We start from the raw sequence: 24,390 nt of genomic DNA on the forward strand, positions 1-24,390 counted from the left end.
TGTTAAACATAAATTGAGGATTATGAATTCTGACTCAATTGCCATATTAATAGAATACATTTGTTTACTGTCTGCAGCGAAAAATGCTCGGTTTAAATATATTCTGTAGAAATTCCAAAATACTTTAGTATTCTCTGAAATTAAAATAATTTAGGTAAATCATTTTTTAAAGATATTTTAATCCGGATATTCGGTATGATGAGTAAATACTACCAAAATAATGTGTACCGATTCAGCTCATCTCAAGAATATCGTTTGGTACACCCACTACTTATATTTTATATCAATATCGCCTGTATATGATTTAGCTCTAGATTCCCATACAATTATTTATAATCCACGATTATTATGGAGTAAATAAGTTATTTTAAGCTGTTAAATGATTTAATGAATAAAGTCGTTGTAGATTTTTTTATTTACAATGCTATACATCAATAAATATATATTATAACTAAGTATATAATATATATACTATATTATATTCAAAATATATAAATAGTTAATAATGTAAATTGATGATGAACACCTGTTCTACCAATCTGATGCTCTCGGCGACATAGGTAAATATAATAGAAATTATAGTTACCATATTATTGAATATTATAAATTTATAAAAAAACAATGATAATGATATAATAATTTTGATATTTATATTTGTCCAGTTTAGTACAGATTTATACTGGATTGGATTTTGTCCACATTGTTGAATTATTTATTTCGAGCAGGTCAACTGTGTGGGTTTATTTGAGGCGAATGTTATCTTTCCAATCAAAAAGTGATTAATCATCGTAATTTAAAAATGATTCTAAACGAAACACAATGTTTTATGGGTTTTGATCGATTACATTACCAGATTTTCGTAAAAAAATGAAAATTTTTCAATTTTGACTTACCTATCCAATTTATAATAAGTATAATTAACGTTTTATTGTATTAATCTAAAATAATTATTATTTGTTCATTGAATGCATATTCTTAGTTTTTTCAGTTAGGTTTTGTTTATTTTAAAATAAATATAATAGCTAGTATTAGATTAAAAATAAAAATCAACCAAGTAGGTATACTTCTGCTGTAGCGTTAGTAGGCGTTGAGTGTATCGTTTAATTGATTAGATAAATGTAATAACTGTGTTAAATTTGAATTTTGTGATATAGATTATTGTATAGAAAAAATATTCTGAGGGGTGGAAGTCTAAACTCTATTTTTATTACTAAATATGTTTTATCGTAATTTATTGTTATCATAATAATTCATTTAATAGGAGGTTGAATTCGTTTTTGCCAAAAACATCATACGTATTATAATATTAATTGATATAAAAGTATTTATATTCTACATAATATATCATTTCCATTAAAGTTTTAGTTCATTTTAAGATTATTTGACAATAAATAGTTAATAATATAAAATTAATATATATTTTAAGAACATAATTGTTGTTGGTGAAATATAATAATATAGGTAACAGTTTCAAGTCTCCAAAAATAATATTATTGAACTAAATCAAAATAATTAATATCATTATTATTAGTTTAAATATTCGTAAGCATTTGAACTTCAAACATCTATAAAATAATTATGCTAATATATCATTTTTTGATTTTAGTAAAAACTGTTATTGAAAAACGTTGTTTTATTAAATTATCAAAGTTCAATTATAAAGATATAATTTTTGTGATGTTAACAAATTAATTTCAAAATTTTAACTTCAAACAATTATCAAAAAATATCAAGCCTATGAATTTTAAATATTTTTAATATAATATAGGATCTTATATGAATTTTTAAGCTTTTAGATTAAGCTTAAATATTTTATTAACCTTTTTAAAACCAAAACTTATATACCTTATAACCTTACATTGAGTAATATAAATAGAGAATGATATTTTGTAATGGAAATGTTTCAAGATTCTACGTTTAATATATTTTTCAATAAAAAAAAAACTAAGATCATTGAAGAGAAATCGCTATATTCCGTGTGAATTTTACATAAACAATTTTCAATTTTTATATTTTTAAAAAAAATGTATAAAATTCAATGAAAATAAACGTATCAGGAATCTTGTAGGTATTGAATTTATGTTAGGAATGAATAATAATATCAAACATTTTATGAGGTATCATATATATACATATATATGCGTGTGTGTATTTTTTTTTTCAAATCAAAAATTTCAAATGTCTACATTTTTTTATAAGAAAATTCAAAAATTATCGTTTATAGAAAACGCTAGTTTAAACAAATAGTGAAAATATAAAGTGTTTACGGTTATTTGCATTTCAATTTAACAAAGTGAGAAATTGGCTGTATTGAAAAATTGGTACATGTAAGAAATCACGTTTTTGATCACATTTGATACCCCCTCCCCTCGTACATAGTGCAACAATATTTACTTTCAAACGAAAAAAAATTTGATGTTAAAACTTTAAGTGGTTTTACTTATCCGAAAGTGATAAAAGAAATAAAAAAATAATAATATTAAAGAGCACGCATCATAATAAAATCAATATATTGATCGCTAAAAACTAAAATAAATAATAATATATTTTATTATATTTTATCATATAATATGTCCTGAAAATAAAATTCAATAATAATTTAAGTATATATAATAATCTTATGGAATTCAATAGTATAAATTGTAAAATATACGTTTTTAAATAAATTCTATTGTTTAGAAAATTATTTTAATGTATAAGATCCTAATTGAAAAAAATAAATAGTATTTCCTATTTAATATTTAACAACATAAACAGTGGTTTTTATTATTTGTATTGAAAAAAAATTCTTAAAAGCTGATCATGTACCTGAAAATTACTTAATGTTTTCACTATTTACAGAACAAATTTGTATTCTCTTTAATATGTTATTATAATAACCATGAGCAAGTGTTAATTAAAGTATATTATAAGCAAACAAACTAGTTATATTTTGAGCTTTACAAATAATATAGTTTTAAACATTAAACAGTTCATCCCTGGAATTATTTGGTATAGAGATAGGTTTTAAAAATCGTATACTATGTAGTATTATACAAATAACACTGTTTATTATGTTTTAAAACGTTTAGAAATTATTTGATTTTGACCTTTGACTACAATTCTATATAGTTAATTTAAAATTTCCAAATAATCAACAGTTTATAAATTGTATAGAATTATGTAAATGATAACATCAAACTAAGATTTTGTAATAGCGATATGCATAATTATACATCTAGTCTAATTTTTCAAATACTTTATGTAACAAATTGCCTCTGTTTTCTTTATAGAATACAATATTTTTTTAGGTATTCTAGAAAAATGCATTCTAAGTAAATAATTTGTTTCATGAAACAAATATTTCAAAGTAGACATTTTTATTTTTCATTCTTCAGCATTTTATTAATTGATCCTAATTTCTAAATATTAATGCATCATAATATTAACCTTAAGCTTTAATTCAAAAACCCAAAATATCATATCAAGAAAGGTTTTTAATAATATTCGCTTTAATAGGTTTCAGATATTTTTCATCTGTACCGAATGTCTATAGTTCTATCTATGAATTTGATAGCATCTTTATCAACAGTGATTATCGTATGGTGCTTCTTACCGTATATTACTCAAATTTTATCCCCTTTATTCAAGAATATGATGAACTAATGTACATTAAAGCGACTTAACAGTTGATTTCTGCTTATAATGCTTCGTCAATCTCACGACGAACCAAGAAACTTCTAAGTTCAAAGTTCTACAACTTAAAGTAACATTAGTTTACTTATTTCTTTAATACGCTAACTGAGAAAAACAATACTTTGAATGTTTATAAATTAAAATATTAAAATTTATATGTGAATAGTATGAAAATTTAGTTTAATGAAATTTGAATAATAAAATAACTGAATTTTTTAAATTTATTTATTTTTAAAATTAATTTAATATTTTGTTAGTTTTTAAAATGTTCATAATACTTGCTTCATTCGTAGTAAATAAAATGTTTGAAAGTAGGATGATTTACATTTAGTTTAAAAATATTAATAATATTAAATTAAATTATTAATGGTATTTTTATTTTGTAAGAATACAAGTTTGTGAATTAATAGTTTATTATTTCTGATAAATAACAGAATAAATAAGTGATTTTTAAAATAATTGTTTAATGTAGGGATTTTAAATGTATTTATTAAGGTTCTATAGTACATTAGTTTATTATATTTTCAGCTCTAGTTATAATTATATTTTAACTGAATAAGTTTGTTAATTTAATAGTTTAAAATACTTCAAATACCATAAAATGTATTACATTACCAGAAAAAAATACAACTATTATACAATTTAAACATTATCTAGTGATCAATATACCAACAAACAATGAAAAAAAAATATATATAATTCAATATAAAATTCAAGTTTATAATTTATTTGACAGTAAAAAAATAAACAGTTTATTTTTATAAATAGAAGAATCAAAACTGGGTTTAAAATCGAAATTTTGTTTTAAGTCTAATTACCAGTTAACAACTTTCAATATAAATTTAACATAGTTCAACTGAAATATGATAGAATTATCTTCTTTTTTTTTTATTCAGATACCATGAAATAATCTAAAATGGTATGAACAATAAACGTTTGTATCACAATTGTAAATTCCACATTCTAAAATATTTTGATTTTTTCAATAGATTTTTGTATGTGTATACAAAACAAGTTATTCATTTGTTTTTTATCTGAAAACAATTTATTTTAATGACCTAAACGTTTTGAATAAGTAGATTTTCTAAATCTTTAAAAAGAAAATCATTGAACTTTCATTAGCTCATAAATTAATATTTTTGTTAAGTCATAGGTTATATCATATTCTATTAAAATTTATATATATATTATATTATTAAATATCTCCCAAAAACATAATATAACATGTTTTATATATTATTTAATTTGAAAAAAATATTATATATAATATACATACATATAAATATTTTATTTTAAAAATATATATTAAAAATATTTAGATCGCATAGTAAATAAAATGTATTTTCTGACATATTTAACTAACAAATGCATTTTAAAGGAGTAATATTTGAGATTTATGGAAATTTTCTACCTCGTGCTCGGAAAAAAAAATATAAGCACGTTTAAATAACCGAAAACATTTGCTGTAAAGGTACGTCTATGAAAATATCACAAATTGAAAAATGACTGAAAAATTGAATTTATAAAACGACTACCTACATATTGCTATCACGACGTTAGCAAAACACGAGTATTGAATACAAAGTTGAGTATCTACAGATATATATAATATATATAAGAATCGTATCTTTTATAATTGCCTTTGATCGCCAACTTCATCACCCGGAAAAATAAATAAATGGAATCTCATGCACAAATATAATAGTTGTTGTTAATACTTTTGAGTTTTTCTGCTTAAATTATGTATAATATATTATATTTATACATGCATAAAAGGGTAAAAAAAATCATATTACCTACGCAGTGAAATATAAATATTAATAACTATTTATTATATTGGTTATTAAACAATATAAATTTAGGTTTTTGAATGAAACATACAGTATGATAAGTTATTCATTTAAAAGATAATAATTATAACTAGAGTTGAAAATATAATAGATTAATATGCTATAGAACCTTGATAAATACACTTGAAATCCCAACAAATACTTAAAAATCACTTAAATATCATACATTTTAAAATATAAACATTATTAATTATTAATGAATAAAAAAAGACATATTGTTATGTATTTAGGTACCGGAACCTTTTCAAAATTTAAATTTAATTAAATATAAGTGCTTACAAATTATAATAAAAACAATTTTATACAACCTTTATAACATGAAAATAAAAAAAAATAAATAAAAATTCGTGTGTAATTCATTAAACTACTCTCAATAATACAACTTAACGCCTCAAACTATCTAGTGATCTACACGTTAAATAGTCTAAATATAAAAATAATAATTAACATTTGTTTATTTTGATACCACGACTATTTTATTATTATCAAATTTGCTTGAGTAAAAATATATAATAATTGACGCATATAAATATTGTAAATGTTCTATTATTATTTTTTCTAATAAATAAATAAAAAAAAAAACGGAAGACATTTTTTTCTGAAAAGAAAACAATATAAACGTTAAAAAAGTCAAAATGAGAGTAAAAATCAAAATGAAAGCTAATAAATTGAATTTAATATTTATTATGCACTTATGGAAATTATATAGCAATATAGTGTACTGTAATCCAAAAAAAAATGTATGTATTTTAAAAATATATTGCCCTAATTATAATAATATGTTGTAATAAACATAAAACGAAAGATCACGTTATTTAAACGAATTCGCTCACGGCCCGCAATACAGCGACGGGAACCCGATACTGCACCAAATAGTCACGTTATCGCGACAATAGAGCGCAGTTGACGTGTAACCAGTTTTTGGTTTCTGGGCGGTCGCGAGAACTTCACAAACCTTTTATTGATTCTCGTAATCAGAATAATGCCAGAACTTTTGAGCACACGTCTAAAACGACCCAATCCATAAAGGAACACACCGCTCCCATTATTAATCGGCGTCACCGAATATAACATATTGTTCAATCAACGTAAAACTATAAACCTTTTGGCATCAGCTAAGTATAGATAAAAGCCTCCGGCCGAGTCGTCGATCCAGTCAGTGTTCTCGATAAGTTACACTCACAGTTGATATCTGGTTAGCACTTGATCCTTCTTTCGTCTGTTGTCAAAAACGAGTTAGTGGAGGGTCAGTGTTCGGCCGATCAGCTGTGGGCTGTAACCATCCGTTGTTACCGCCGCGCGTTATCAGTATGTCGTTCTGTGTCGTCGTCATTCGAACCGCCGCCGTAATGTTAAACCGTAACCGCGTATTCACGTGTAGTAGTGTTTACTTTCTTTTCACTATCTCGGCCACCCGTCTTCGGGAAGGTTAGAATAGCAATTGTGCCACCGCCACAATTTAAACCGCCGCGTTGATCAGTACCCGCGTATTCACGCGCATTTGTTTTATAGTGTTGCAAACTCGCGAAATTATATTATATTCAAATTTACCGTATATTCCGTCGAATATCAGTAACATTTATTTTATCAAACTTTTGTTATTATTAATATTGTAAAAAAAATTATAACCATCAAATTTCATGTTGAATAAAGCCCCAAATTTTATTAATGTCAATTCAAGTGTTAAAATTATTTGTAAATAGACAATAAAAATACGTCTATTACAATGCATAAACAAAATGCATCGAAAAATAACTATTTTTTACACAGTCTTATTTCAACTGTGTTTGAATTTGATTTAAATAATCAATCCAACTAATATAGTTAGAACATTCAAAGTGTTTTTTGCTATAGATTGCTCTTTGACATAGGACTATAATTGACTTGTTTGCATAATATAACCTAGATAATAATAATATCATTATTATTACACCATCATACACGCACGTGGTTTCTACACACTTGTGCTGCGAAATTGCATATGTCGAGCGCCGTGTTACGTTTATTCACGTAACAATTTTTTCATGATATTTATTTCATAATACTATTATCTAAACCACGGTAATGGTTTTTAAAAATGATCCTGGAATCCCATTGAATAAATATAAGGTATTGTACTGCATTTTCCAAACACAGTTTCCGTACACCGTGAAGGTCGTTCTACATAGATATCACAGTAGTAGTAGTAGTAGTAGTAGTAGTAGTAGTAGTAGTTTATCGAGTTGGGTCATAGTGTTGATGTATTTCGCGTGTGTCCGTATCGGACATTATAAAAACAGTTATGGGTATCATTTTAGTCATATCTATTATGTTCCGCCGCTCGTGGTGTCCGTTTAAATGTTAGTCAACTGTTGACCTACTGATGTTGCTGAAAAATTAAAGTTAATAAATAAAACATGGCAGTTTTATCCGTGTAATCCCTACAAATGGATAAGAAGCGTGTGTGAGGTGATAATGCCTAACTTCAACCGCAGATGATAAAAACAATGGGCTCGAATAAAATAAAATTCGGCGTGTGTTATAACGTATTTGCAACTCATAATCTTAAGTATCGTTCTTGATAAAATGAGTATCGAGATGTGTTCTCAATCGGTAACAGTGGCAAATGTGAAATATTTGAAATTCACGCGTTTTTTTTTTTTTTTTGAAGTACGACTATGTTTCAACGAAAAGAATAAAATAAAAGCAAAACTAATTTTAAAATGTATAAATTATAAATATATAATTTATAAAATACAAGTTTTTCAATTGAAATTATTTTAGTTCTTTCAAATTAAGTATGAATGAACAATTTTGTATATAATGTAATATGATTAAAGATTGTTTTTTATTATATTTAGTTATTTTCAAAGAAAAATATAATATATTAACTGTGCATAGATATTATATCGTACATTCTATAGTTAATATAACACCGTATTACCGAATTAAATTTTCCTTGTGTACGTGTTATAGCCGATAATTTTTCATTTAAAATTTTCACCAGTGTGAGTATATACAAAGTTGGAAAGCTGTACGATATTGAATATATTATATTATAATATAAAATATAATATAGTACATGAACACTTGATAATTTAAATATTTATAATATTAAATTTGTATAGCTTTAGAAAACATTAATATATTTCATTTATTTTTATACGTTGAAGTTTTGTTAGTTATTTTTGTTTATATTATTATTTGTATTATTTATTTTAATACAATTTAAAAATTCTCTAATTCTTTTTGAATTAACATGTGTTACTGTATATTTTACATGTAAAAATGTAACATATAATATCGTCCTCAAATCATTTTTTACCCTGTAAATCATACAAAGTTTTTTTTTAACAAGTAAATATTTTCAGTTTAAAAAAAAACTGAATTTTTAAGAATTTAGTAACAATTTTTGATCAATTGTTACTTTAGTACCAAACAATGCATATCCGACACATCAATAATATTCTACAATTTCATCAAGATTGAAAATATTCAATTTATATCCGCTAACTTCATCTCAAGATAAATACTCATTAGCTGAATGTAGTTTTATATATTTAGGTAAAAAATATATCGTTGAATGTTTTTGCTGTAGACTTATCTTACATAATTGGGAAAAATATGATAATTTATGGTTCGATCACTCAAGATGAAATCCGAAATATATAATATATTTACTATTATTAAAAGGAAATCGGTTTATTAAAAATGTTGAAAAATACGGTAAGATTTAACAATATTTGTAGATGTGATTATGAATCTAAGTCATATAATAATGTTGGCTAGTAAACTATATACAAATATATATTTACTTTTAACCCTCAATGCTATAATAAATAAATATTGTATTGTCATAATAAATAATTTAAATTTGTTAATACATGATTTAATACCCCTCGTGAACGTATAGCCTATAGTGGAATAACGCATTACTATTATTTATTAACCTTAAATATCCTTTAACGTGTACAAAGGTGTTTTCATCAAAGAATATTCACCCGAATATTGGTCTACGGAAATATTTCCAGTTATCAAAGTAAACAGAAAAATACCGAGCACATTTTATCTTCCAAGACTATACGGGTAGTTCGATATTCCATCGGCTTTTTATGCCGAAGAAATACGCAAAACAATACTACCCGACGATTATCTGGTGGAAAAAATGATCCGCACCAATGGACGGCGTTCATTCGTTCGTTTTCTTGGTTGTACAGACGAACATTATAGTTGTGTAAATAAAAACAATCTTAAAATATAAATATAGCTATCGTGAAACTATGAATGTATTCGGTGGTTTGCCGGCTAGTCGGCTGGATAAGAGAATCGCTGACACTAGCGAAAAGTTTACCGAAGAACTCGATTCACATGTTAATTTAATCGAGATTAATAACACAAAAATCGCTGCGATCGACAAAAAAATGTACAAAAGAACTGAGCTTACATGCTAATTTAATCAAGACAAATTATTAAAATCTCTACAGTTAATGAAGAGGCTCGGGTTAATGAAATGAAAATAACCCACCTAAAATCGGTATTCGTGTCGATAAAACCACCGCCTCCATAGAATTCGTAGAGATTAAATTAAACAAAAATATTATAAAATTAAAAGCCGCCTTGGCCCAAACGAACGCCGGAATACTTATCCTCGATAAAATAATCGCCGATGTATTGATCAGTTAAAATTTGGCACTCTCCCTAGCAATAAAAATAATAATAATATAATACAGTATTATTATTATACATGTACGAGTATAAAATTAAACACGATATACAATATTATTCTATACATTATTTATAAACAATCTCTTTAATGCGAAAATTCTGTTACGCGTAAATGATGAGTGATTTAAATCCATGTAGATTATATATTATATACAACAAGGAAATAACAGTTTACAATTTTTCATACGATTAACATTATTATTATTATTTATATTAACGTAGTCCAATTTCCGATGAAGTTGGTTGAGTCGCGGACAGCCTAACTCTGTGCCAATATCGATGACATTGACTTGAGTAATGGAGTCTTGAATGATCTACCGTTTTTTTGCTTTTAACGTAAATACATTCAAAATATAGTGATTTTAAAATCCTTTCGATTTCAGAACACTGTACGTCTCCGCAATCCATAAACAGTGGATGGCAGTTACGATACAACCTGCACATGTTCACGGCGTTGCTTTTAGTCGTATGTGGTGTTTGGGTGTGCTTGAAAATCCAATGTTGTCTAGCGCCACTGTGTACGTACACTATAGACATTTCTTTTATCAAATGACAAATATTTGAAATTCGCACCCAGTATCCACTGAATGTCTAGAATATCTCACGAATCCTACAAGTTACTGCGCTCGTTTATATATATATATATATATATATATATACATGTTACGGCCCAATACGGAATAGTCGGGCATTGTGTACAGTGCCCATTAGTTTCGGGTAAAGTAATCAGTTATTAATAATTTTTTACTATGACCGGTCATTCTATAACAATGTCAAGACATTCATATATATCATGCTTAATTTTTTAAGCGGAGTAGTGGACAAACATTTTACGGGGTAACCCCGTACTATTCCACTCCACTTTTCAAAAACTTTAAATACGTATAACTCATAAACTATTCGCCTTAAATTTGGTTCTTATATATCAAAATACTCAGAAAATTATTCTACTTTGGAATATGAAATTAAAACTCTATGTTGTCGTTTAAAAAAGTTAAAACTTTAAAAAATATAATTTTTTAATAAAAACGTAGTTTTTTTAAAAACTTAAAACTATGTAAAAAAAATGTTTTCAAAAACATGAATACTTTTTTAAAATAATTAGTGTTTTATGATAAAAGAATCACACTGTATAATAATATTACATTTTTTAGAATAAAATACTTGCAAATTATATTGTTTTCTCACAGCGTTTTTATTTAAAATATATGAATGTTCATCATGTTTACTATCTGTATATACATTTTATATAATGAGCAGTTATTTGAAGATTACGTATACCATATTATTATTTTCACGCCACGAGAAGAATGTATTTAGTATTAGAGACTCTGCGTATATACTATATGCATACGGAATACAGAATCGATAAAAAAAGCTCACAGACATCATCAATAATACGTCATAATAATTTTTTTCAATATAAACAACAACAACAACAACAACAACAATATTAATAATATTTATTGTGAAGTATACGAGTATACTCACAGGGATCGTTGCGGGTGTCTAATATTATGTGGTGTCATGTCAAATAGTGGAAGGTGTTGATTTTGTTAATAGTAAGTTAATATATCACGTCCAGTGGATCAATATTCAGTTGTCTCCAGCAATCGATTATAATAATAACATTATGTTCGCGCCCCAGTTACTTATAAAAAGTAAGTTTTATTTAATTTATGTTCAGTCCTATGATAATTATGAATAAATAGGTACTCTTCGAACAATGGCTTAGTCAACTTATATAATTTTTAACATACAATTATTTTTGAACGAAATAATAATATTATAATATTATATTATATTATTATAATAATCAATTAAAATATAATTTCAAAAACTAAAATTTAATATTAAAGTTTATAATATTTATTAACTAGATCCGAATTGTTATCAACGCTGCATCAACAACAACAACCAACCAAAAACAAGAACAAATTAATTATCAAATGTGTACGACGGATTTGTTTTTGTCTTTAATTATTTTCAATAATCTGTTTTTTTAAATATTTTTTAAAGTTCAGGTTTTTTTTTAGAAATGTATCTAAAAGCATTGAAATATCATACACATTTAACGAGTGGTATAATAATATTATAAGGTGTATTCTATAATTATTATAATAATATTAATCTTAATTTAAATTAATTTGATATAAAACATTCTATTTAATATATTATATTTACGGATATAATGATATATTAGAAAAAATATCATGATGGTTTAATTTATAAAATTTTTATTAAAGTTGTTTTATTTATAATATCTTAATACTAAATAATAATACTAATAATGAAATTAATTTTAGAAATTGGTAACAAATATATATTTTTTTTTAAAAATAATATCAATATATTATTATGTTTTCAAAAAATTGGATAATAATAATAATAATAATATTATAGAGAATTAGAGTGTTATCTAATATTTTTATAAGTTTAAGAGTGCTTGAAATAAAAAAACATATTGTTTAATATTTATGCTGAGTATGATATATTATTATTATAATACATTGAATTTTTTTTTTAAAGGAGTACAATATTTTTACAGAAATCTCTGTAATTTTTATTTTTTTTTTAATGCAATTCTTTATTGCACCATGTACCATACGTCCAATGGAAATACTGCGCATCATCTAAAAAAAAAAAAAATAATGATACTTTTCAAATTTAAAAACCGTAGTATTATATTATATTATATTATATATACATATATATATATATATATCAAGTGATTTACTCAAGTAAGAACTTAGTATCTCATCATCCAGCACATGTGTTGTATCTGAATGAGATGTTCCATGGAAAGGGCTGATTTGCATCGAAATCCGAAGTTTTCATCATCGGTAACGTTATTTATAATATTTGCTGTCGTATGAATCGGTAAATAATGGCGGTGAAATCTAATGCAAAACTAAACTTAATTTATGATAAGAAAAAAAAAAGATTTTAAATTATCCTAGACTGACTGAAGTCGAGATGTAATCGAGTAGGACCATTGAAAAATGGACACGTTGAAGAATCCGACATATTTATTTATAGATAAGCGTTGAACGTACGTGGATGTAAGTATTGGATATGAATGACTATGAACGAGATGATTGTATACGTTCGCTCACAAATCAATTTTTAATAAATATTAACGATTAACGTGCCTCCACTATAAAAAAAATATAGAATAATAATAGTATTTTAAAATCTATTATAAATCTTATTAAATAAAAAAAAAATTACTAGTGAGTATAATATAATATTTTGAGAAAATCATAAAACAAAATGTTTTAAAAAAAAAAAATAAACAAAGTCAATATTTGACAAAATAATAAGTGTTTAACGATAAAAGAATCACCTTGTATATTATACCATCCCATATAGTTAGTAAAGTATTAAGAGTAAGTATTATTAAGAGGACGTTATACCCACATGTGTTGTATCTGTCTTAATAATGTAGATTATAGCAAATTTGCGTTCAGTAGAACAAATTTTGTGATGTTAGCTTTAATATTAAAATAAATTTACCTATTAAAAAATTTAAAATAAGAATACTATCTAGAAAACGTCATATGCTTTTATTGATATTATTATTATTTTCAAGTGAGTTATGAATATTTTAAAGTTGTAATATTTTACATAGCTATAACTCACTTTAAAATGACAATATCAATAAAAGAAAAATATTACATTTTCTAAATAATATTTTTACCTTTACATTTGGTTATAAGTAAATTTACTCTTATATTAAAGCTAACATCACAAAATGTGTTCTGCTGAACAAAAATTTTCTATGATCTATATAGACAGAGACAACACATGCGGGTAGAACGACTTCTTAAGCAGATAATCATCTGACAATACAATGGTTGCCAATGGTTGACACGTTGCCTATTTCAACTATAATATAACAGCAAAAAAAAAAAAATCCACTGAAAGTGGCAACACTTATGTTTCCGATAACTTCTACATCGAAATACACACAGTATTTATTGGTTAAACATTCAGTCATCATGTACATGAGTCCACTGTATAGAATTCGCTAATACGATGCGAAACATTTTTTTATTTGTTTTTAATTTAATCAATGGTTAAGGCTTTTATAATCAAATAAATTATATAGAATAAAAAATATGGTTATCCATTTTACGATATCAGAATTTTGATTTAATATACAAGACATAATAATATTTGAGTGTTGATATAATATGGATATCGTTGGATATAAATTGTATGAACATCAATTGAATATGGACATAACAATATCATAGTAATTTAAACATTAAAAAAAATATCTTAATAATGTTATACCTTTAATACTATATTGATGAGAATTAAATTAAGATACACTGTATGGATATAAATTTATGTTAATTTTATGAAATCGACATTCCGACTTTACAAGCATTCATACATATCAATATAATAATTGTAATTTGATATAAAGATTTAACAGTCTACGGAATCTTAAATATTCATTATCTAATGTCGTTTTAATTTAAGATACATCTGCAACTGTCTCACATTTGTATAATGAACTTGTTATTATTAATTTATTTAATTAGTTATTAATTATAGTTATAAGTATCAAATTTAAAATTACTATTATTTTCATTTTATTTTATACTTTTACGCAATGAGGACATTTTATGAGTTAATAACCTTATTATTGTATGATCAGGTAATATAGTTTAAAATAATAATACAAACTATTATTTGATCAATTAATATAATAAGTTGTATGTAAGTCATTATACGTAAATGTTACGTGATCCTTAAAATATGAATGTATATAGCTATAATTATAACTAGCTATACTATCAATTATTTACAATATTTATTACTTGTTATTTGTGTTATAAACCACACGGTATCATAAAAAACGTCGTTTAAAATTTAAAACTTAACGAACAAATCTGTCTATCTGTAAAACTGTAACACACTTAACCCAATAAAAATAAACTATCTAGGTTCAGTAAAAAGTGATCGTTGAACAGCATCAGTTATTATACATCTTATAATGGAATGATTTATTATTTTTGTGTAAAAATATAAAAAATAAAATAAAGATAATGAGCATAACTAAACGTTTTCTTCAGCAAACCTATTTATTATACTGGAATTCTTTTATTTTTGTGTTTACGCGCCTGAACGAATTTTCTCTTTACGAACATTAATCGGACCTTTTCCAGAATAATGCGTCAAATGGAAACAATAATAATCCTAAAGGATATTTGGGTAGAACAATTTCCAAACCAAGACAATAATTTTTAGTTGTTACAAACGAAATAATGATTATATTATGATCAAAAAAATAACATCGTCATTCCAACAATATCAATTCTCGTTCTTATACTACACACAATTGTAATCTACGAAAAGGTCGTTAAAATACAACTGGAAACACAAATAAAAAATTCGTTATAATATTTTTAAATTCATTATAAATTGAAGCTAATAAATATAATGAAAAATAATAATGTATTTATTTTATAAAATTCAAAACCATAAAGGTAACGATTATGGATAAATTAACAAAGAATAAATTGCTGCCATGGATAGATATCTATAAATACAATTGAGGTAGTTTGAATTATATTCTTCATAAAAAAAAAACATTCTTCTTTTAGAAAATAAAAAATACACAAACCATAAAAAAAACATAGCGTTTTCAAGCAATGGAAAAAAATCGAATTTGTTTGTGTCTTGATTATGAATGGATGTCGTACATAATACTAGGTAGGTATACGGAGATGGGCGAGAAGTAGTTTTATTGTTATTGGTATAAAATAGGAAGGGAGGTTAAAAACATTTAAAAAGACCTCTGCCATCAAGAACTATACACTAAATCAAAGGATTAGGGTGTCCAATGTTTATGGAAACGATTTGTAAATATTTTATAGTGTAATTTAGCTACTCCACTAACACAATGGAGGTTTTCGTAAAGCGGCGTAACGTTGAAAACATAAATAGAGATTACTCTGTTAAGATAAAACGATGGGATCGGGATCGGATCATTTACAATTAATTGGCACTTGATATTTTCACCGGACTTCAGAATTTTATGACCAATAAAGTAAATACACCAATAAAAAATATCTCGACGTTTACAATAAAACGTCTCACCCGCGTGTGTTTTCTCCGTCTTACGTATTATTTCCACAAAGCGATAGCACATTAGTGTTTAGCAGTTTCAATTCTAGTTTAATATTCAAAGAAATTGATTTATACAAACTTTAAATTAAAAACAATACGATTCAACGACATATTATCACAAGCCATTATGTCGTTGACTCTTAAAAAATTTTATTTTTCAAGTGAACAACGTGCACTTTTAAGAATTAATATGTTACGAAATTGAAAAAATGCTGAACGTAAATGTTAGTATATTCGTTCTTAGTGAGACAGAGACAACACATACAAATTCGATATTCTCTTAATGTTTCAAAATAGTATTCAAAGTGTTTTTCTTAAATTTAAATAAATATAGGTACGATAAAAACATTGTTCTATGCAAATTTCTAAAGAATAAATATTATTAAAAACATACATTTTTACGAAATATTTTTTATCGGTCGAACAATCACGAAAAACAAACAAAGAAGGATCGAATGAATTATACATGGACATATAACTATAAGAAATAATATGGTGGAAAATTATTTTAAACCTTCAATTATATAAAAAAATATCTACAATGTATATTATTTTCTGTTTATTTGAATGTTTTTTGTTTATTTAATTGACAGTTAATAGTTTGTCGGAAATTGTAACAATTTTATTTTATTTTCATTTGTATAAATGCTTAGTTTGTTAACTCATTTGCAATAATATTATAAATATAAATTAATACATAGTGTTTTGTGAAATGAGTTTTTGCGTAGGTTCTTAATGTAATGTTTATAATTATATTATGTACTTATGATTCAAATAGTAATGAATATTTCTAAAATAAAGACTACATTTAAAAACTTGTTTAATCATTGTATAATCGCATATTCTCTTAGCAATCAATTTTAAAATTTCTTAAATTAACGTCTAAAAATATTAAGGCAGAATTAATAATTATACATTACAATATTTAGTATTAATAATAACCAAACATAATACTTTTAAATTAGCAAATCATCAAACATTAATATCTTGATATATTTTCAATTTATCAGATGAAATATGCTGGGTTTATTGAATTTATTTAATTATAATCATATAATAATAAAAAATTGGTCGAATATTACAAACTATATAATATAATAATACTGGTGATTCGTAACATTTTTTGAAGCGCGTATGAAATATTTAGATTATGATTATTTGACCCGCATTCCTACGAATTTATGATATAAAAGATAATTTATCTCGTATACTATGAAAATAATTTGCTTTGTAATTTTAAAACAGAAGTTTAGTTCTAACGAACGACTCAAGTTAATTATACAGGGATTATTATACTATAATACTACTGCAAGAACAACAATAAAAATTAAATATTTACAAAATTTAACACTTTTACATTTCGATTGTACTGTCTAAATAAGTTTATTTTATAAATCAATGTATTTTATTGCAGTATATACATATATATTCATTTTTTGTTAAAAAAAAAAAAAAACAGTAAATTAGATACAAATTTGATAATTTGAGTTTTAAATCATTTTTAAGAGTACGCATATGCTAAGTATTTATCTTGAAGATAATATTTTTTATATTATTTTATAATCAACTAATCAAGTGTTATTCTAGTTGGCAGTAATTTACTTGATACTTGTATTTTGTTTTAAACAAAATGATTTACTGACAATTATTATAGTTATTTTTTGTACTAAAGTTACGAGTATAAACAAATATGACTGAATTAAATTTTAATTTGTGTATTAGTGGTTATATCAGTTTGATTAAGAAATTTTAAATGTTATTTCAACAAAATATTATGTTGCTTTTTTTAGAAAATGTATTTGAAATGATTTTTTTATAATTTATATCTATAATTAAAATTATGTATTTACTCATGTAACTACGTAAGTATACAATTATACACAGTTTTAACCCTTATTGTCGCATTAAGATATACTTTCAATATAGGTTATAAGAAAAAAGTGTAAAATAAATGTTGTTGGATAAATAATAACGTATCAATTTATTATTATATTGTATATAATATACAATATACCAATACCAGGAAAACTTATAATTTAATAGAAAATAATATATATATACAAAGAAAACTCGTAAGTTTTCTTAGTGTACATAAATAAAACTTTACTAGGTATACCAAGATTATATTTATATATATTTGTAAATAACCGAAATGTTATTTTCAAATAGCCAAAAGCAATATTAAACACGAATAAATTAGCATTTATTAATTCACTGTTGAATACAATCTTATGACTACAAATATTCTCACCTTCTTAAGATTTACATAATTAAACATATAACGGAATAGTTTTATAAAGATAAATAAAGTATAACTCAAACGTATTTGTATGACTTTGATAAATTAACTTGAGTGCATTATCGCTTTTGGTCCAAAACTAAACGAAATATTGATTTTCAAAGTAGTATAGTGGTATAGAGAGCACAATACAACATTATGTTATATAATATAGGATACAGTATCGATTTTCATAAGACTCTACCTCTATGAACTTTTTACCCTTTTTCAACATATTATTGCGAATGGCGTCCTTAAACAAATATTCAACTTAGATGAAAGAAAACGTGAGGTTTTACTTTTTCATGCTTTTATCGTTTATTTTCAAAGCATGCCAAAAAAAGATTTTCAAAAAACTCTTAAGAGGATGTCAGCGTAGTATTTGTTATCTTTCTCTAACCCACGCGCAACATAGCAAATTTTAAGTTCACAAAAATGATTATAACCATATTAATTTCTCAAATTAGAATGAAATGACCTATTATATAATTTAAAGTTAAGAACATTATCTAAGGCATAGGTTAGGCGTTTTATTATATTTTTATTTTAAAGCGAGATGTATAAAAAAATTACAATTTTAAAATACTCATAACTTGCTTTAAAATAAAAATATAATAAAAAACTTATGAGATTCCCTAGATAATGTTCTTAACTTTAAATTCTATAATAGGTCACTTCAGTCTAATTTGAGAAATTAATATGGTTATAGTCATTTTTTTTAACGTAAAATTTGTTATGTTGCGTGTGGGTTAGAGAGAGACAACAAATACTATAATGGCATCCTCTTAAAAAAAAAAAAAAAAAAAAAAATGTTATTTTTTGATCTTTTTTATAGTCTCAAAAATGTCAAGCGTTGGACAAGTATGGCATTTAAATGTACAAAATAACCAATTATAATCATATTTAGTCATAACATTATTTTATGTTAAAGCATAATATGTTGAATCATTAATTAATATTACTAAGTACTTTAGTTGTTCTTTGTAGAAAAACAAAATAAAAAAAAATCAGGCATTTTATTTGATCTTAATTTATTTCTCATTGGCTTAAAAACAACTTTGAATAATTCTTTTTCTCATTAAAAATACTTAAAATAATTTAGTCAGATACCAGAGTTTATTTTTAAATATTTTACAAGAAACAATATCATATTTAAAACAATTAATTATAAACTGTACGTCATGTTAATGTTACGATATTTTCGAATGTTTTGGATAATCTAAAAAAGTTTTAACAATATTACATTTATTTCAAATATATTTTCGTTACATTGAAGAGTAAAAATTTCAAACGCTGTTGAAAAAATAGTATAATATTTACCTGGAATATAAATATTATTTTATCATATATTTTATTGATACTTATGTTATTTTTTTCAAACACAACTGTTTAAATAATATCACACAGTATTAACAGAATATATTAGAATTAAATATTTGTATTAAAATGTATAATTTTTATTTAAAAGTGGTTTAATACTAAGTTTGATGCATAAGATTAACGTAATGAGCTTTAAATATGGAAGTCTTTATAAACTAACAACAAAAAACTGTAAATATGTTCAATAAACATACTATGCTTATGTCATTATTAATTTTTAGTATAATTGTACATATTCATTAACAGATTAATTTATTGGTATAAAACAAAATAGAATAGGGTTTAAGTTGTATGTTATATTTTAAGAACTACTCTCTAGTTTAATTAGGTATTAAGCGATTTTTGACTACATCAGCAAATTATTACTATAAAAATATATAATGATAAAGAATTCAGATATTCAAATGTTAATCTTTATTTTAAAAAAAATATTAACTATATTGCACTTAACGAGAAAATGAACATAGCTCTTAATTTGCATTATAATAATCACATAACACCGGTCAAACGTATTAATTAATTATTTATTACTAGGGCTCGGATTTATATGTAAATACATATTTTTACTATAACTTGATAAATTAATTTAAGTGAATGATAAATTTGTTTCAAGGGATTTCCAATGAAACTAACTATATTTTATTTTACATATTTTTCAATGATTTCATTTTTTCCTAAATATTTTGACAATTTTTTCATTTACGATTTTTTTAATAATTATTAATTATGTATGATTGTATTTTTCAATACAAATAATTTCCCAAATTTTTAAAAGTACTACATAGTAACAAAATAATACCAATTATTGAACTTAATCTACGGTAGATATAACTTACTCCTTCAGACATAGTCAAAATGCAATACAGTCCAATAACATCAGTGGAAGCTAAAAGATCATTAAGTCAGTATAAGACAATTTTACGACCAAATTAAAGATCTTTTGAATTTCAAAATTTCGAAATAGCTGTTATCATAAATTATAATCAAGATGATTAAAATTTTTATTTTTTTTTTTATTATTATTATATTTATTTTATTATTTATAACACCTTTTTTTAAATAATTGTATTATTTAAAATATAATTTGTTTCATTAGAAACTCATATGGATATATTATATAATTAAATATTAATAAATAAATCATATTAGTAAAATACATATTTTGATTTTTTTAGCACATATTTATGTACATATTTTGGTTTCATAAATACATATAAATCCGAGCCCTATTTATTACTTATTGAATTCCACGAAAAACAACTTATTTAGAGAGGTTGGATAATTAAATGTCTATCCACTTTAAATTATTATAAATATTCTTAAGAAAGCCTTCACTATTTTATAAATTAAATGCATGAATGTAAGTTGCATTCTTACATATTATATCATAAAATATTTATGTCTAAATAATTTACTCTAGATTTTGTTGTTATTTTAACATTTGGATTAATTAATTTGTGGACACAGTATTCACAATACAATATATACCGGATTTTTTTACACAAATTGAGAATATAAATATAACTAATAAATCAATGTCGATAATTTAAAATATTAAATAAATATATTTTAAGTATATTGAAATTCTTTATAATGATTTCTACAAAAAATAATTCATTATTGTTTTATAAAAAAAAAAAAATACTGATAACTTTAATCTCATCATTAATGCAAATAATATATGCTTACATAATATTATATATATATATTATAGAAATGTATACAATCGAAGTAAATCTTATAGAATTATAATTATTTTTTTTTATTTACAGTAGATAATTAATTAATTATCTTAACGTTTTATTAAATAGGTTTTACATTATTGCATTCAATTCATATATATTATATTTGAATTATATTTTTTTAAATATTTTAAGTATTTGTTTAGTTCTTATACACAAATGTTAACGATTTTTTTAGTAAAACATATTTTGTTCGTGGATCTTAATATTAATTTCTTCTATACACTATTCGAAATGAGATCGTATCTCGGTGACAACCAGTTTTCGTCGAGCGGGGGTCAGACAACACCCATTTGTCAACCATACCGAGTCAACTATCTGCAGGCCTGCTGTGTAGTAAAGCTACGTCCATGCGCACAATCTGGCCGTCGAGATACGATCTCATTCCAAACAGTGTATAATAATATTTATTTATTTTAATTTTTTTATATCAAAATTTCATCATGTTAGGGTAGTGTTATCATCGTGTGACTCCTCTCATCAAATAATCGTGTAATTTTTTTATACCATCAGATATTCTTATTGTTTCTAAAGGAACAAATTGTATATACATTTAAACAATAATAAAAAAAAAAATATATCAAAATAACCTGCAAAGGGTGTTTATAAATATTTATTGATATTATGATATACATTAATTATCGTGTTATAAATTACTTTTAATACGTATGCTATTGTTCTGTTGAAAGATATTTTAAAAGTTTTCTTTTTGATTTCAGTAAACTTTGATCACTTTGAAATTTTGCGAGCAATCGGTAAAGGCAGTTTTGGTAAAGTAAGTACTAACAAACCATGCCTGTTATATGTAATAACTAGTTGATTTTATGTATTATGAAAATTAAAATAGAATAAAAATATAGTGACTAAATACATACATATATATATATATATTGATGTCGTATTTTGAATGATGTTAAATAATATATAATATTATATTCATACGATAAAATTTTAATATATATAATAAAATATTCATCTAATCACGAAATACGAAGGAAATTTTATGATATAGCAATGTATAAACCTTGTATTAAAATTATCGATATGATGAACTCGACTGAAAAATAAACACCAATAAACTAACTAACATAGAAAGAGAATAGTATGATATAATATGTTCCATTATTACAGTTTAATTGTATTAAAATAAAATATAGATATTGCAATCTAAAAATTATTTAATCTACTTATTTAAATTGTCTAGATGGTTAAATTCATATTACAGTCGACAAAATTTTATTTTTTTTTAAAAGCTCAGTCAGTACTTACTGCCTGTTGATTGTTCGATGATCATGATATTTTATTCCATTTTAATCCACTCGTTGAATGATTTATTTTTTGAAAAAGATTTCGTCGTAGTTTTGTTATACAGCTTATTGATTACAGTTTACACAAATGTTTCTAATTAAATATTCATATTTTCGTAACAACCATAAATCATAGAAAAATATTTTATGTAATTTTATATTTTATTTTAAATATTTTTCATTTAATTGTATGTGTCTTATATTTACTTTGAACCTGGAAATACATAGCATTTAAACAGTTTTATTTTAGAATTGTTTTTGTATTTCATGCACAATGTATTTTTGCAACTCTCTTTTAGTGCGTGTGCAGAGGGGCGTAGCCAGAGTTGATTATAAGGGGATGTTTTTATTTTTTATTTAAATATAACCTGTAATTTTAAGCACTCTACATCATAGTCATAATGTTATCTTAATATTAATACTATTCAATATGATGAGACTATATGAGAACATATTTTGTAGAAATCTAAAGCATATTACGAGTATATAATATTAAGTTTATTTTTTGTAGGTATACATATGACCAAAGGGTTTCAATAACTAAAACACATTGGCTACGAGATTTCGTATGCACTATGTATACAACATAATCCGAAATTAGACTACTAAACACATATACAGTATATAGGTAATTATAGAAGATAGGTACCTATGTGGCATTATTTAGGGAAGTGGAAAAACTTATTATAAAAAAGTAGCTCTAATAATACAACTTAAATATTTAAATAACTATTCAGAATATCGATTACATGTAAAAAAAAATCATTTTAATACCACGAGTGCAAATATATAAAACATAAGTAATATTTTATGTATATGTACGAGTAATTTAAATAATTCAACAATTATTTTAAATATTCACAATCACGGTGTTTATATTTTAAAAATATATAAATTCTACAAATAAATTGAAACAATTTAAAGAAATTTAAAAAAATTAAAGTTATGGCTTTGAAGTAATTATTAGTTTTTAATTTAGGTATTATTAATAAAAATAAAATAATCTAAAAAATAATTTCCATAGAATACGATTATTATATTTAGTTTTAATACATATATACTAAGACAAATACTTTGATATATAAATCAGGTAAGCTGAAATACACTGGTAAACGTGAATACATTTTTAGAATTATAAGTAAGCAACAGTTAATTATATCAAAAAATAAGTTCAAATAAATTTTTTTTTTTTTAAACAAGTGTTTATTTATTTAATTCATAAATATCTTATCTAAAAAGGTCAAATTTAACATTCCTTTTATGTGTTCTGTAAGAATATATTTTTAATTTACATTAAATAAGGCTTTTTC

General features: G+C 23.8%; 1 protein-coding gene across 3 annotated transcripts in view; it reads left to right on the top strand.

The window, feature by feature from the left end:
* The window catches only part of LOC113560352 (serine/threonine-protein kinase 32A), an 89,380-nt gene that overhangs the window by 43,752 nt on the left and 21,238 nt on the right, over positions 1–24,390 (top strand). The window contains exons 3-4 of one of the 3 annotated variants that reach the window (XM_026966178.1): positions 10,613–10,747; positions 22,493–22,548. The exons of 1 other annotated variant lie outside the window; for it this stretch is intronic. In XM_026966178.1, coding sequence (XP_026821979.1) covers positions 10,613–10,747; positions 22,493–22,548 — 191 coding nt within the window. The remainder of the gene's footprint in view (positions 1–10,612; positions 10,748–22,492; positions 22,549–24,390) is intronic. One more of the 3 variants, XM_026966179.1, reaches the window with a different exon arrangement.

This window comes from Rhopalosiphum maidis, chromosome 1, assembly GCF_003676215.2.
Source record: "Rhopalosiphum maidis isolate BTI-1 chromosome 1, ASM367621v3, whole genome shotgun sequence".
NCBI classification, from domain to species: Eukaryota; Metazoa; Arthropoda; class Insecta; order Hemiptera; family Aphididae; genus Rhopalosiphum; species Rhopalosiphum maidis.